This window comes from Mus pahari, chromosome 10, assembly GCF_900095145.1.
Source record: "Mus pahari chromosome 10, PAHARI_EIJ_v1.1, whole genome shotgun sequence".
Taxonomy (NCBI): domain Eukaryota; kingdom Metazoa; phylum Chordata; class Mammalia; order Rodentia; family Muridae; genus Mus; species Mus pahari.
In genome coordinates this window covers 98,834,651-98,849,381 of record NC_034599.1, presented here as the reverse complement: position 1 = coordinate 98,849,381, position 14,731 = coordinate 98,834,651, and the positions used below count along the sequence as shown (strand labels likewise).

The following is a 14,731-nucleotide window of genomic DNA, read 5'->3' as shown; positions in this document are numbered from 1 at the left end:
GGTCATTCCTGTGTTCCCACTATCTCATGGTTATTCCTGTGTTCCCACTATCTCGCCTGTTTCCTCTTTAGTCTTTTCCTTCCTCTTCTGGGTTAGGTCTCGTCTCCTCTTACTGACTTATTAGAGCTGAACTGCTGATCTCACATCTTTTTAAGAAGAAACACAGATTAACACCTACAGGTAGACATGTCCTAACATGCCTGTGGTCCTGCTCCCATCTGTCAGGATGCTGTGTTTTCATTTTAATTAGGCTCAAAGTCTTTCCTTTGAACTGCCAGCTATCAGCCACACAGTGCTTCATCTCCACTTACCTAGGAATCTCAAATCCCTCTCTGTTGCCAATACCTGATTTCTTTCCACTACAGTTGGGGGATATACTTTATACACCTCAGTATTTTTATATTTATTGATGCTTCTTTTATGAGCTAATGCATGGTGTAGTCTGGAAAATATTCTATGGACATGTCAAAACTTGCATTCTAGTGTTGCTCACTGTCAGATAGGATCGCTTTTCAGTGACTGTGTTCGCCTCTATTTCCGTGCTGTTCTTATATTACTGGTTCCATCCTCACTGCAAATGGGATCTTAAAGTCTCCTGCTATTGCAGTTAAGCTGTCAATTTTTGCTTCACGTATTTTATTAGGTGCCAGTGTTTATAACTGTCCTGCCTTCCTGATGGACGAGCTTTTATGGGAAGTTGTCTGTCCCCAGGAGAGTTCCTCTGAGCTTCTCTTCCTTACCACTCCCTGGGGTGTGAAGTTTGTCTTTCTGATCCTTTCCACCCATTCCTGCCTTTGAATTTAATATGTCTCTTTCTGAGTAGCAGAAAGTGACCCCAACTGTTTCCCTCTTTCTGCCTCCTTTGCCTCCTGATGAGCCTCTGTGGTTACTGATAGGGACAACTTACATCTGACATTTTTCTATTTATTCCTGGTCTTAACTGGGTACTTTCCACTGCTGCTTTCTTTTGTATTCAATATTTTTTTAGAATAGCATTTTAATTTCCTTGTTTTTGAATTTTACTTAAAGTTTCTAAGCTTTTAAGATGTTACAGAGAAATATAGGTAATATCTTTTTTAAAATTAAATAATGCTAACTTAATTTAAACACACAAAACTTTGCTTTAATATTATATTCTTCTCTCCTTTCTCTAGTCAACTACTATTATGGAGTATTTTAATGTGCTGTGTTATAAGCCCAGGGTAAGTATTGCTGAGGATCAAACAACTTTCTTGGATGTTTAAAATTCCTACAAAATGTTGATTTTAAAAAAAAATATCTATACAAGACAAAAAGTAAAAAAATAAAATAAAATTGCTACATACACCTATGTTGCTTTTACTGGCTTTTCATTTATATTCGATTTAATGCAATGCCAAGAGAGAATGAACACAGAAACAGGTATAATGTGAAAGCACAGAGCCCTTTAAACAGACACACAGCTAACCCCCATCCTACTGGGCTGGTAAATACAAAGCAGACGTTTATGTTACTTTAGAGCCAAGGGTATTTGATTTGATCTCACTTTAATTATGCTCAATGAACTGATAACAAGAAGAGCAGCAGAGCGTTGCCTACATCTTTTCAGTGTAGATGAGATTCACTCTGATTTATAGTAGGTCTTCTGGAAGAACCAATTAGGCAGAGAGCAAACAGGAAGTTGGAAGACTTAGGCATGAGTGACAGAGACGGGGAGGAAGAAAACCTCAAGCAAGGGAGGAACAGACATATGACGTCACCCAAACCTTATAATACCACATTTATCGAATTCACAATCTGGTCACTCAGACTCTCAAGGACACTGGTCACAAATGACAAGGTTCCAGAGCAATGGAGTCCTGCTGTCCTGATGCAGCCAGCTGGCCCATGGTCTTGTCACTCGTGTCACACCCAGCTTTGCACAGTAGCAGAATCACAGCCAATGAGGCTTAGAGGTACGATTATTGCTAATTGAAAACTTATGTCACACCCTTTGCATCTAATCAGCCATCAACACACACACACACACAGCCTGGTCACTCACACTGCTCACGCCGCTGCCACCCTAGCTGGTGCCACGCCCCATCCCTGCAATCACAGTGATGGGCGTTCCCACTCTGTTGCCTTACCACCATCATCCTGTCATCAGCTCAGTCAGAGCCATTCCTATGGCATCATAGATCTTAGCTCTCCTCTGTCACAACCTTCCAAAGACCCCCTCTCTTTCAAAGTCTAAGTCCTTCACAAGAGCCTTCAAAGTCCACAAAACTGGACCGTCCCACTTCTCTCCTGCTTGCCTGTTCTGCTCAGGTTACACCAAACTTTCTATCAGGCATGATGACCAGGTCCCCACCCCACCCCAGAGCCCCAGGACTCAGCCCAGAACATTCAACATTCCCGTGTGGCTCTTTCTCCCTTCTTGCAATTCATTCCTTGAATCCATGTTTCTCTGTAAGGCAGTGTCTATGGACAGCTTACTGACAAGTTCAGCCCCCACCTATGTTCCCCATCCCCTGTCATCTAACAGGATCGTTTCAATACTTCACTTATTTACAGCTTCTGCTGTCTCACATCCTACCAGATGGCCAGCCTCTGGTCCACACAGCCCTAACTAAGCAGCTCTGATACAGAGAAAGCACTCTAAGCACTGCTGACGTAGCTGGATCATAGCTGGATTGGCTGACCCATTACCACCTTACCGCGTTGTGGTGGTCTTCCCCTCCATCTTCTGACTGTTCCAGATCTTCACTGTGCCATCATTTGAACATGTTGCAAAAAGTAAGTGTTCATCAGAGACTCTGATGCGATTCACTGCAGATTTGTGCTCATGAAGATGTGCAACTAGTAGCCCTTTAGGACGCCACCCTGAGAAAAAGCGAAAGGATCTTAAACTGTGGCTGAAAGACACAATACCACATCACCCTCTAGCTATAATTCTCAACTACTAACTTCAGGGCACTCATAAGAACTAATCAACGGTCCCCTGACTAGCCCATCCAGAGGGGTCTACTGGACCATGACACAGTACTGACTAAGATACCAGGGTGGCAATTAAGTACTGCTCATACAGCTTCAGAAGGCCTCTACCTCGGGGCCCTTTTCAGCGTCTGAGAGACACAGCAGTCACTTATCCCTCAGAAACCCTGACTGCTGATTTAGAGACATGGGGTGTGACCATCCGAGCCTAGACAAACAGCTTGGAGGCCACTTTCTAAGCAAGAAAGTTGCAAAACCCTAGCCTGCGACATTAGAGTGACCCAGGAAATGACTGAACTTCACAGAGCTTTCAACTTCTCAGCTATACCATGGGGATAGATCACTTCACTCAAGAGGGTAGCTATGCACATAAATAACATGTGTGGGTCCCACACCACCCCAGGCCTCATGACCACCCAGATGTCAGCTGGGCACGGTGGCACACGCCTTTCTTCCCAGCAGTCAAGAGGCAGAAAAGGCCAGCCTGGTCTTTAGAGCAAGTTCCAGAGAAGCCAGGGCTACTTAGAGAGACCCTGTACCAAAACAAAACAAAACAAAAAAAGCAAACCACCCAGATTGCTAATTTCGTCTTTGTCTGCAATCACTTCTACAGTACAATCACGCTAGAATGAGGAGTGACAGCCTCAGAATGTACAGACTTCCTAGTACATTTTAAATGGCATCTATCATTTTCTGTATTATGCATATTTTCTCATGTATCCATGTTCTGTGACAAAAACTCATGTTTCATCCTGCAATGAATGCCTTATGTGCCCAGCACAGGTTCCTGCATATAGCCATCTTCAACATTTATACACAGCTTGTGTAACTGAAGTTTAACATTTTATACATTTAATATTACTTGATTTTAAAATAAACCAAGAAGCTCTGCTGAAGACCAGGCCTACTGTGGGAGTTACCACTGTGTCCGAGTGGTTCAATGTCACTTTAGAATGACTGCTTACCAAGAGGCAAAAATGAAATTTAGATTCCTGCCAAATGTGACTTACTCAACATTAAAAACTCATTTCCCGATGGATTGCTAAGTCACCCAAGTGGGAACCCCGGCTGAACATAATTGCTAGGAAGGGTACACTCAGTCTGAGGTACCATGAGGTCTACACGCTTTACAGATTGGCTGAGTATCTTATACAACTGCTCAAGTGTGGAGAGAAGAAAAAAACGAGAATTGAGCAGTCAGTGTGCACTTCTGTGCTTACTGAACAAAATGTGTAACGTATAAAATGTACCTATGAAGAGAGGATCATAAAACAAGATTGTGTGCAGTCATCTTGGTATGTTTTCAAGCAGATCTGTCAGGTTAAGTGGCATTAGCTTCCATCACAGAAATAGCTGGAACATTCCAGGATACTCATTCTGATAGAAGCATCTGACTACGTTCTGCTTAGCACTTCAAAATATTTTCTAGATCTTTAAACCTTCAAGTGGCTTGAGCCAGTACTTCCCGAGTCCACATCAAAGCTCGTGGGAATTCCTGTGACCTTTGCAAAATCTAAATGTAAATACACTGTGCAGTTCTCAGAGTTTTAAAGATAAGTTTATATTATTACAGCTAAAATATTAAAACTCATTAATTTTTAAAAAAAATCTACACACAGAGAATTAAAGAGCAGCTCTGGCGCGCTGTATAAAGCAGGCTGCTAGAACAAGGGGAGCACACTCCAAACCAACAATCACTCCATTTCCTTTAGATCCCCACCAAATATAGGAACGATTTTACCAAATTCCTTTAGTTTTGGTGTTTCATTTTGTTTTACGTGCATGTGTGCTTTAGCTGCATGTCTGTACACCAAACGCATGCCTGGTGCCCAAAGAGGTCAGAGAGTAGGTTGGAGCTGCTGGAACTGAAGTCACAAATAGTTGTGAGCTACCATGTGGGTGCCAGTGCTTTTAACTGCTGAGCCATCTCTCCAGACCATTTCATCAAACTCTTACTGTCAATAATTAGCTCAATGCTGGTGTTGTAAGTTATTCTGTTCTTTCCAAAAGTCTCCATGTTTACAGAATGTCTGACCTTTTCTTAAGTGACATTAACCAGAGAGTAAACGCTGTAATAACTAAAAGCAGGAGTTTACCCCTAGAAGCCTGGTGTTCAAGGAGAGCACCATGAAAGTGTAGAGGGACACAACTCCACGTCTGCCCAGCCCCTGGCAACAACCAGGAAACAGGAAGCACAGACAGGCTCAATCAAGTGACTGGCCTGAATGGGATTAAGTGGCAATCAAAGCTAAAGACCCTAAGTCCACACATAATGACTTCAGGATTCTATCTACCTACTGCTTCTTGCTCTGGGCTTCACAGCTGAGCTGCTCTTACTCCCGGTCTATTAAAGTCCATACTGCCTAGTGTAGGCTGAAGAGCGCTTTCCAATGCTCCTGTGAGCACAGAGGTTTAGGTGTCAGAGATTTTCACGTGCCTCCCTAACCAAAGCTTGTTGTCAGAAATGCTAAAGCTCCTAAACTTTTTTTTTTTTTTTTTGAGACAGGGTTTCTCTGTATAGCCCTGGAACTCACTTTGTAGATCAGGCTGGCCTCGAACTCAAATATCCGCCTGCCTCTGCCTCCCAAGTGCTCGGATTAAAGGTGTGTGCCCAGCAACTCCTAAATTTTTAAGCTGAGGGATTTTGGATTTTTGGACTAGGGATGCTTAATCTGACTCAGGACCGGGCTCCAGGCAAAGGGGCAGGAACACAGCACTCACCAGGTGGAGGTGGCTTGCTCTCCCACTCGGCATTCTCCATCATCTGCTTGGCTATGCGCTCCGCATTGCACTGCTCCCGCTTCTGCTGTATGAGCTGTTGAAGTTCAGTCTTGCAAGTGGTGATCCGGATCTGGTAAGTGGACGGAAGGACTGTGCTACTTACGACCGGAATCACAGGCTTCTTACTCGGGATATGTGCTACTTCTGAAACCTGAGACACAGTACAGATCCCTGTGTCAGAGCAAGGTATATTTAAGAAATACCATGTGGTATCTATCCATTATACCAGTTTCTCATCCTTTAAAAAATACTAGTAACTCGGGCTAAAAGAATAAATGGGATTTCAACTGATCTAAGTCAATATCTTTTAATTAAAATATTACTGGTGGGGGTACAGCTGTCTTAAATTACAAACTCACTTCAAATACATCCAAGCCATTATATTTAACATGCACAGACAATTTGGAAATTCACTCCCAAATATTTTTGCTTTTTTGTTACATTAAAGGAAGAATAAAAATATTTTAAGTTTTAAAAGATGTTCTCTAGTCTAGTTATGATCTTAGTTTGGGTCTTTAACCCAATTTCAGTTTGTTTATTGGTAAGGGTCTCAGATGAGTGACTTTCTCAGTGCTTAAGTAACTGGGTCTCTCTCGGCTATAAAATATAAACCAGTCAGAAGCCATCTTGATTTCTCTATAGCACAGTCTTTTACATACAAAACAGCAGAGCAACACTCAGATGTGAGGATGATGACTGCGTGCATGACAGTACCTGTGGAGACGTTGACAAAGGAACACAGATACCAGCAGAGGACTCAGAGCGAGGCGGCTTCCCAGGCTGAACGACCTCATGGTCACTGGTTTTAGGCAGGGCCTGTGGGATATTCGGTGGCTCCAATGACCCAAACATGCTTTTCCACTCTTCATTTACATTGGAGTCTTGTTTCACATGTTTTCTAGCTATGAAAACATATTTGGGACAGTTAGTCTGAAGGTAAAACCAACATGGTTTATTCTCTATTTATAAAGGAACACGATGGACCCTACTTCTGTGTGTTCCTTTGCAGCTCCATTTTATTCAGCTCTATGTCCCTGTATACATGTATGAAGATATGGGTATGCCTGTATACAGGTATAAAGATACGGGTCTGCTCAACTTATAACCTCAGCATATAGTCACCTACATCTGGGCTGACACTAGGAACTGTCCGCCTATGCTCATCCAGGTAGAAAATGGAGGTTTTCATTTGCATTTATTTAATTACTTACATTTAATTTATATGTATTTTGGCCTACCAATTACATGTGTTAATTTATATGTATTTTGGCCTACCAATTACATGCGTAAATCCTTCTCCCTTTTTCCTGTGGAGTGCTTGGTTTTTTGTCTTACTGATCTTTATGGGAGCTTTGCATGTAAGCCATTAGTAATTAAGTTGCAAATACTTTATCCTCAAACTTACTTCAATAAAATTCATTTGCTACCCTCAAATATGATATAGGGCAGGGAGAATCTTAAAGGCATATACTCCACAGTGAACTATAGCAGCAGAAAAGAGTGTGCACAAGATCTTATGAGCCTCACACAATCTATGTCAGTGGTACACGGGCTGATAGTTCCAGATATCTAGTTGCCAAATAACTAAGGATTCTTTGGCCTCCACTCTTTTGTATTTCATTGTTTATTTTAAATCCATTGGGCATTACCTATCAATAATCTAGAAGCTTGTATCTGGTTTTAAACAGGCTGGCCTTGAGTCAGCAGCTTCGGATTAGAAGACAGCACTTGAATTGTCCCTTCCTCAGGAGGCATCTGGTTTACAGGTGGAGAGCTGGGGACTGGCCTTCCCTAGTCACAGAGCTGTGACCTATGCGGATCCCCTGGGCTCTCAACTGTGGCCCCACTGCACTACTTTCCCTCTCCTGTGTCTACCTACTAAGGAGCTGAGTCACTGCACTTCAGTGGGGAAGTGGGGAGGGTGTACTTACTATGAATTAACTTAAAACCAGCCTTGTAAAATACTAATATTAGCAAGATGCACACACTGATGTACTAACCACGTTTCTCATCTGGTTCTTGTTTGGTTTTAACAAGATCAACTTGTCTCCCAGTGATGCCTAAAGCAGCCAAGTCGATCACACCTTTCTGGCTGCTGTCGTGGAGGTGGCTCTGGTCGACTGCATTAGCTTTTGCTCGATTTGATTTCATCATGAAGTCCTTCAGTGCCAGAAGTTTATCTTCCTCTTCTTCAGTCATCCCCTAAAATCAAATTAAACCAGGTAATTTGGGTTGATTTAAAAGAAAGAAACAACAGGTCGCAGGATGACTAACAGATGAAGATTCAACTCCAACTTATACTGAAAAATGAGAAGGCTATGCAGGAGAAGAGGAGAGTGCCCCAGCTCTTCCGGAGTACTCTGCATGGGTATTTTCTTCATGTTAGCTTTATACCTCAAATTCTGTTGACCATACTGTATCATAGGTTCTATGACCCCAGTAAGGCAAGAAAAACACAGATGTTCAAAATGCGATAAAAACAAGTGAGACGCCTGCTGTTTAACAACTACTTCACGCATTATTCGCCTGGGAAATACAGAAAATCAAAAGAAACACACCAGCAAACTATTGGAATGAAGACGTTTGTCAAGTTTTTTTAAAACAGTATTTTTTAGATTTATTTTGTGAGTGTTTTGCCTGCATATTGAATGCATGAGCACCACATGCATGCCTGGTGTCCATGCAAGGCAGAAGAGGGCATCTCTTGGAAGCAGAGTTGCAAATGGTTCTAAGCTTCCATGTGGAAGCTGGGAATTGATTCAAGTCCTCTGAGAGAGCAATAGGCAACCATTACTGCTGAGCCATCATTCTAGCCCTTTTATGAAGTTTTATAATGTCCGCACTGAAAATTCCCTATAAGCTATACAAAGAAAAGAAAATTTTAATATAGCAATTATAATTGTATTTTTAAAAAAGCAAGCATGGGCCTTGAGAGCTGGCTCAGCTGTGAGGAGCATTTGCTGCTCTTAGGAGGACCCAAGCTTAGTTCCCAACACCCACATCTGGTAGCTCACAACTTCTGTGGTGGTTCTAACTTCAGGTCCAGAGAACCTAGTGCCCTCTTTTGGCCTCCACAGCACCTGCACACACATAGCACACAATCATTGACAAACAGAAACACACACATAAATAAAAAAATAATAAATAGACAAAACTTAAAAATCAAATACCCAGGCTAGACATGGGGGTTCACCCTGTAACCCCAGCACTCAAGGCCAAAGACTGTAAATTCAATCTACTGGGCTACAAAGACATCCTGACTCAAACAAACTAACTTACCAAACACTCAAAATATTCATTATCAACAAGAGAAAAAGCTGTGCAGCACAGCCCACAAGACATCACTGAGGTCAGTTAAAGACAACCATAAGATGAGAATACACACCACACCTAAGGAGCAGCAGACAAAACATGGTTGGACTTCAGTTCTCTCTTAAAGGCTCTATGCAGTCTGAACCAAGGCTAAGTTACAAAGCAGTGCTCATGGCGCACGTAACAGGGTTCTGGCTGATGGAGTAATAGCATCCACTGCCCTGCACTCAGCACGCCACCGCTTCTGTGGACGGCCGGATAGAGTAACATTACTCACCCAGCACTTAACATTCAGCAGACTTCAATCCCTAAGGCAGAGACCAGTCCTGCTCTTGCAGCTCTCCAGAATTGTTTCTGGAAAGTTTCCAGGCCACGGCCATGGAAAAGGAACTCAGCATGCAGCAGATCTGAGTTTATGAATGCTACAAATGTTAATGCAAAAGGGGAAGAGGACTGGAGAAAGCCATGCACACAGCACTTTGGAGAAGAAGGGTGGGGACTGGAGGAGGGGATGTTCTCAAGTCTTTGGCTGAAAATTAAACTGTACATGCATCCAGGCAAGGAAGAGAGCAACAGCAAAGCAGCAGACCAAATAATTACCAAAACAGTCAGTGCTTCTATCTGCCAAAGGTGACAGACCTTTAGAAACCGAGATCATCGTCTGCTGTGTCCACAGAGTCTCGTGTTGGTGGGGCTAAATGGGCTGTATAGAGTGTGCTCTGGACCTATCCTTTTCAAAGCTTGAAAGCCACACTGCAAGGATGAAGACGACTCCAAGTACAACAGACCAAGCCCAATATTATGTAAAGGAATTCAGCACTAACATCAAAGTCACAAGGAACCAAGAAAGGCTAGATGGCTGCCAACGGGGCGATGGTAGAAAAACTTGTGTTTTATTATGCATCTTCTCTGCTGTGTCAATTTTGCACTTGTATCTGCACTTGCATGCAGTCAAAAGGTTTAAGTTGTATGGTTTTTCTGTTTGGTTGTTTTAAGTAAGGAGTGGAACGAACCAGCCTGTGTCCTGTACAGCCCCTAATTGAATGGACGCAAAGCAGAGTTCTTAGGAGATCTAACTAGAGCATTCCTGCCCGTGTCACCTCCTGATGATGTATCCTGCCGAACAAGTCCCACACGACAGCTATTACAAAGGTGCGCTCAAGCCTGCTATCTCAGCCCCAGAATGTATGCTCCACAGCAGCACCAGGCTGTCCTAGAGAAGCCCACTCTATGAGTAACACACCTCAAGTACAGAGCTGTGCAAAGAAGGGCTGAGCCCCAAGATAGAGGAGTTTAGAGCGCTCACTGAGGAAGGCTACAGCTCTTTCTTCTTAGGAATGAGAACTTAAATTCTACCTCTAAAGTCTCCCCGGGATCCAAGTCTTTGCTAATGATGCAGTAAGGGCCAAAACCAATGAAAACGAGTAAATGTGTCCAAGAGAGTTGCTACACATGGGCTTCTTCATGTGTCTATCAAACTCAAACAGGCTTGTCATCTTGGCCTTCCGGCTTTGTAATCTGAGCAGGGGTGTGGCAGCAGGGCAGTAATAATGGGCATAGGTTAAAATGACAGCTTTAAAACATACTGCACCCCGAGAGCACTGGTAGCTGCACTGCATCTGTCTCTGCCTGTGACACATAGGTAACGTAAGTTGCTCAGACTAGCTTTAAGGACAGTCACAGAACACGGAGAGCACAGGAAACTGCAGCAGACTACTTGTGTCCTTTCCCCAGCCTTGAATGGGCCAACCAGACCTTAATTGTTTGCCACAGTCCGTCTCCCGCCGACCTAGCCTACCTAGGACGGAGTCTTCTGACCTAGGTGGAATTCTCCTGTCTTGCCACATCCACAGCTTCCTGCAGAAGCAGACTGCCCGCTGAGTTTGTTTTGCCAACAGAATTCAGCCAGAACAAAGAATGGGTCCTTGGGTTTCCCCCTATATATTCAGAGCTGAACATTAAACTTTGAGCCTTGTCTTACTTCATCCCCAGCTCTCCCTCCAGGTATACCCAGCTCTCTGTGGCCGCCAGGAGACTACAACTATTCATGTTTATTTTTACAAAATGGAAGCTAGTGGCTTGTGTTCTTTGTATTAGCACTCAGATGCCGGCCTGCTCCCACTTCTGCTGGCAGCCAGTGCCCCGGATCGGAGTATAAGTCCCTCACCCTTGGGAGCCTCCTAATGCTATCAACAGCAACAACTTAACACAGGCTAATTTGTTCTTTTTTCCACTCAGACAAATGTAATAAAAATGATAACTGAACCAAGCACTGCCTTTCAGAGGCACCAAAGTCAGACAGTTGAGTGATTTTATCATGAGATGGATAATGGCAGCTGATACTGAGGGAGTGATAGCCATGGAGACACTTGAGGAATCAGAAGGGAGCAGAAAGGCTAAGAGAAACGGAGGGTGCATCCCAGTTCAACCCAGCAACACCATCAATGAATACTCAAGGTCAAAATAGACGAAAACACTTACACCTCATCAACTTCTGTCTATGCCATGTGTACTGTGGCGCATGCCTTTAACCACAGCAGGGGGTCTACAAAGTGAGTTCAAGCCAGCCAGGGCTACACGGTGAGACCCTGTCTTTAAAAAAATAATAATCTTTAAAACTGAGTAAGTTTCTCAGGTGAGACCTGGCTGATAAGCACTCTCCCTATGAAAACCTCGCAGCGCTAACGATGGGCGTCAGAGCCTTCCCCAGTCTTCCATGCTCATGGAGTACCAGCAATTCGTCTTCATTTAGAAGCATTTTTATTCCAATTTTCACTCTAGGCCCTACACATCCCATGTAAAACAGGAAGATGAATCTAAATTTAGTCTTTTCAAAGAGGCCCTACCAATGCCAAATAAAGCAAAAGGGTTACTTTCTGGTTTTTACACGATTTGTTAATTGATCCAAATTCAGACTTAAACACAACAGTAAACTGCAGGCTTACTCAACCCAAGACAGTGCAGCTGTTTGCACACAGTAAGAAGTATGAACTTGACTGAGATGTGTCTGTATTCTGAAATCTTTCTTCTGGCTGAACTTCACTGTATTTTGGTGAAGTACAGAACTAAGCCAAAAACAGTACTTAAATCCAAGGCTCTTTCTATTCTCCCAGCAATCCCAAAAGCAGGCTGGCAGTCTCCATGACTCCTTACTTAGCCTAACTAGTGTTCAGATTTATCCTATTATCTTTGCTTCGATGCCACAGAGAATATGTAACATACTGACAGATTTCTTTTCATTTGTCACACTATAACCCAATCAAAAACATTTTAAACATCCAAATAGCTACATTAACATGTCATCAAACGTGCTGACACGTGAGGCTTGAGGAAGGCACACACCTGTGAGAGCAGCTTCTTCAGAAGTTGAGCTATGGTGGGGTCCTCAGGCGGAGGACAGTCAAGAAGAGAGCCATTTCGCTTCTTCTGGCGCATGTGAAGATGTCTGAACAAGCTAGCGATGTCTTTAGACCTCAGAGCATAGTCAAATATAGAGCGGCTCACCGGCTCCTTTAGAACACTGAGCAGGACAAGCTTCCTTTCGATCTATATCAGAAAAGGAAAAACAACTGTCAACATATAACAATTACTTCCAAACCCAGCAAGCACAACTCGGGTGAAGTTAACAAAAGTATTTATTTTCTAAGAAAATAATGGTTTCTTAGGAGAAAAAACTGGGCCATTAGCCAACTTTAAAGGGCTTATGTATTTTCTGGGTTTCAGAATCACCACTAAAGTACCTATCTCTGCCCACCCTGCAGAAAGACTAATGATTAATACGCAAAGGCACAGGCTCTGGCAAGTCAGAGCAAGCCTTCCCGGATCTGCGGAGGTCAGAATACTTCTCAGCCCTACGAGCCAGCTGTAGGTCTTAGCCACAGGCCTAAGGCACAGGCTCTGGCCAGACATCTTAGCAAGCACCACCACAGGACTTGCCACCTTCAGTTTTCATGTTTTCCCAACAGACCCACACCCTTCTCAGAGTTCAAAACTTCCTTCTTTTACTGGCTCTAGAAACACTCTCTGGTCAATGCATAGACAATAAAAAGGATGGCTATTACCAGCAGTCACCAAAAGAACTCTTGGTTTTCATTTCAATGCTGGAGATAGAAGCCAGTGGCTTGAACATGTAGGCAGGCACATGCTCTACCACTGAGATATATCCCAGCCCCTGGCTTTGATAGATAGAATCTCACTATATAATTCACATTGATGTTGGATTCTTTACGTAGCCCAGGCTGGCCATGAACTCACAATTCTCCTGCCTCAGTCTCTTGGGAACTGACACTGTGAGTGTGTACCACCACACCCAGACCTAAAGGACAGAGTTGGGTCCCTCGCACCCATGCTGGGTGCTCACAGCCACATGTGACTCTAGCTCCAGGGGACCCAAGACCATTCTGTCCTCTGAGAGCACTGTACTCTGTGCAAACCCATACAGGGACACACACATAAACACAAAATTAAAACTTAAAAAGATCAGATTTTAAAACGTAAATAATTAGCTCTTCAATTCTTCATCCTGGCCTTGAAAATTATAAACCAATGATCAACACTGTGTTTAATAAACTAAAAAAATAACTGGTCAAGGGGCTGGAGAGATGGCTGAGGGTTAAGAGAGCACTGGATGGTCTTCCAGAGGACCAGGGTTCGATCCCCAGCACTTACATGGAGGTTTACAACTGTCTGCAACTCCAGTTCTAAGGGATCTAGCACACTCTTTTGACCTCCCTGGGCACCATGTAGTCTTATACAACACCCATATACATAAAAATTTAAAATTAATAAAACTTTAAAAATGAATAAAAATAAAAGCAGATATAAGATTACACAAAGGAACTGAATTCTGACTTTCTGCATGCCACACGGCGTGACATAAAGTCTCCTGACAGTGTCTCTCTTACTAATCAGCTTATAAACATTACTTGCTTGAAAGGTATCTAAAAATGTATTTTTACATTTAAGGCTCTTTTGCTATACAGGATTCTAGAGATGTACTGGGAAAGGACTGGGTATAAGCTGGAACACGTGTACCTGTATCACTGGTTGTGTAATATATGGGTCAAGATACGGCATGAGCTTGCAGTAGACATCAGCAGTACTGATCTGATGAGCTACCACCGTGATAAATCCCACAGCGCCATAGCGTATCCACAAATTAGGGTGACACAGGAAGGGAGCTAAAGGGAAGGAAAGGAAACAGATCAAACCAGGGTCACACAAATCCTTAGTCACACTGCCAGAGCGTGATAAAGATCAAACCTCCATGGTACCAGAAGGTTCCTGCACATATTGGCCTGACACAGAAACTCAACAGAACAGTTCTAATACTCCCTTATCATACTTACCAGTCATTCCATTAAACCAACCTTCTGTCGAAAATTTCTACATTCCTATTCTTCAGAGTCAAGTGTTAGCATATAGTCATCTTAGCACCGAATTTACAATTTTTAAAAGAATTTTATTAGATATTTTCTTCATTTACATTTCAAATGCTATCCCAAAAGTCCCCTATACCCTCCCCACCCCCGCCCTGCTCCCCAACTCCCCCACTCCCGCTTCCTGGCCCTGGCATTCCCCTGTACTGGGGCATATAATCTTCCCAAGACCAAGGGCCTCTCCTCCCACTGAATGCCGACTAGGCCATCCTCTGCTACATATGCATCTAGAGACATGAGCTCTG

At 43.2% G+C, this 14,731-nt stretch overlaps 1 protein-coding gene across 2 annotated transcripts in view; it reads right to left on the bottom strand.

The window, feature by feature from the left end:
• Positions 1-14,731, bottom strand: part of Pik3r4 (phosphoinositide-3-kinase regulatory subunit 4) — a 49,572-nt gene that overhangs the window by 13,838 nt on the left and 21,003 nt on the right. For both annotated transcript variants that reach the window (XM_021206811.2, XM_029543300.1), the window contains exons 8-13: positions 14,083-14,228; positions 12,391-12,594; positions 7,737-7,938; positions 6,451-6,638; positions 5,677-5,887; positions 2,679-2,844 (exon numbers count right to left, since the gene is read on the bottom strand). In XM_021206811.2, coding sequence (XP_021062470.1) covers positions 2,679-2,844; positions 5,677-5,887; positions 6,451-6,638; positions 7,737-7,938; positions 12,391-12,594; positions 14,083-14,228 — 1,117 coding nt within the window. The remainder of the gene's footprint in view (positions 1-2,678; positions 2,845-5,676; positions 5,888-6,450; positions 6,639-7,736; positions 7,939-12,390; positions 12,595-14,082; positions 14,229-14,731) is intronic.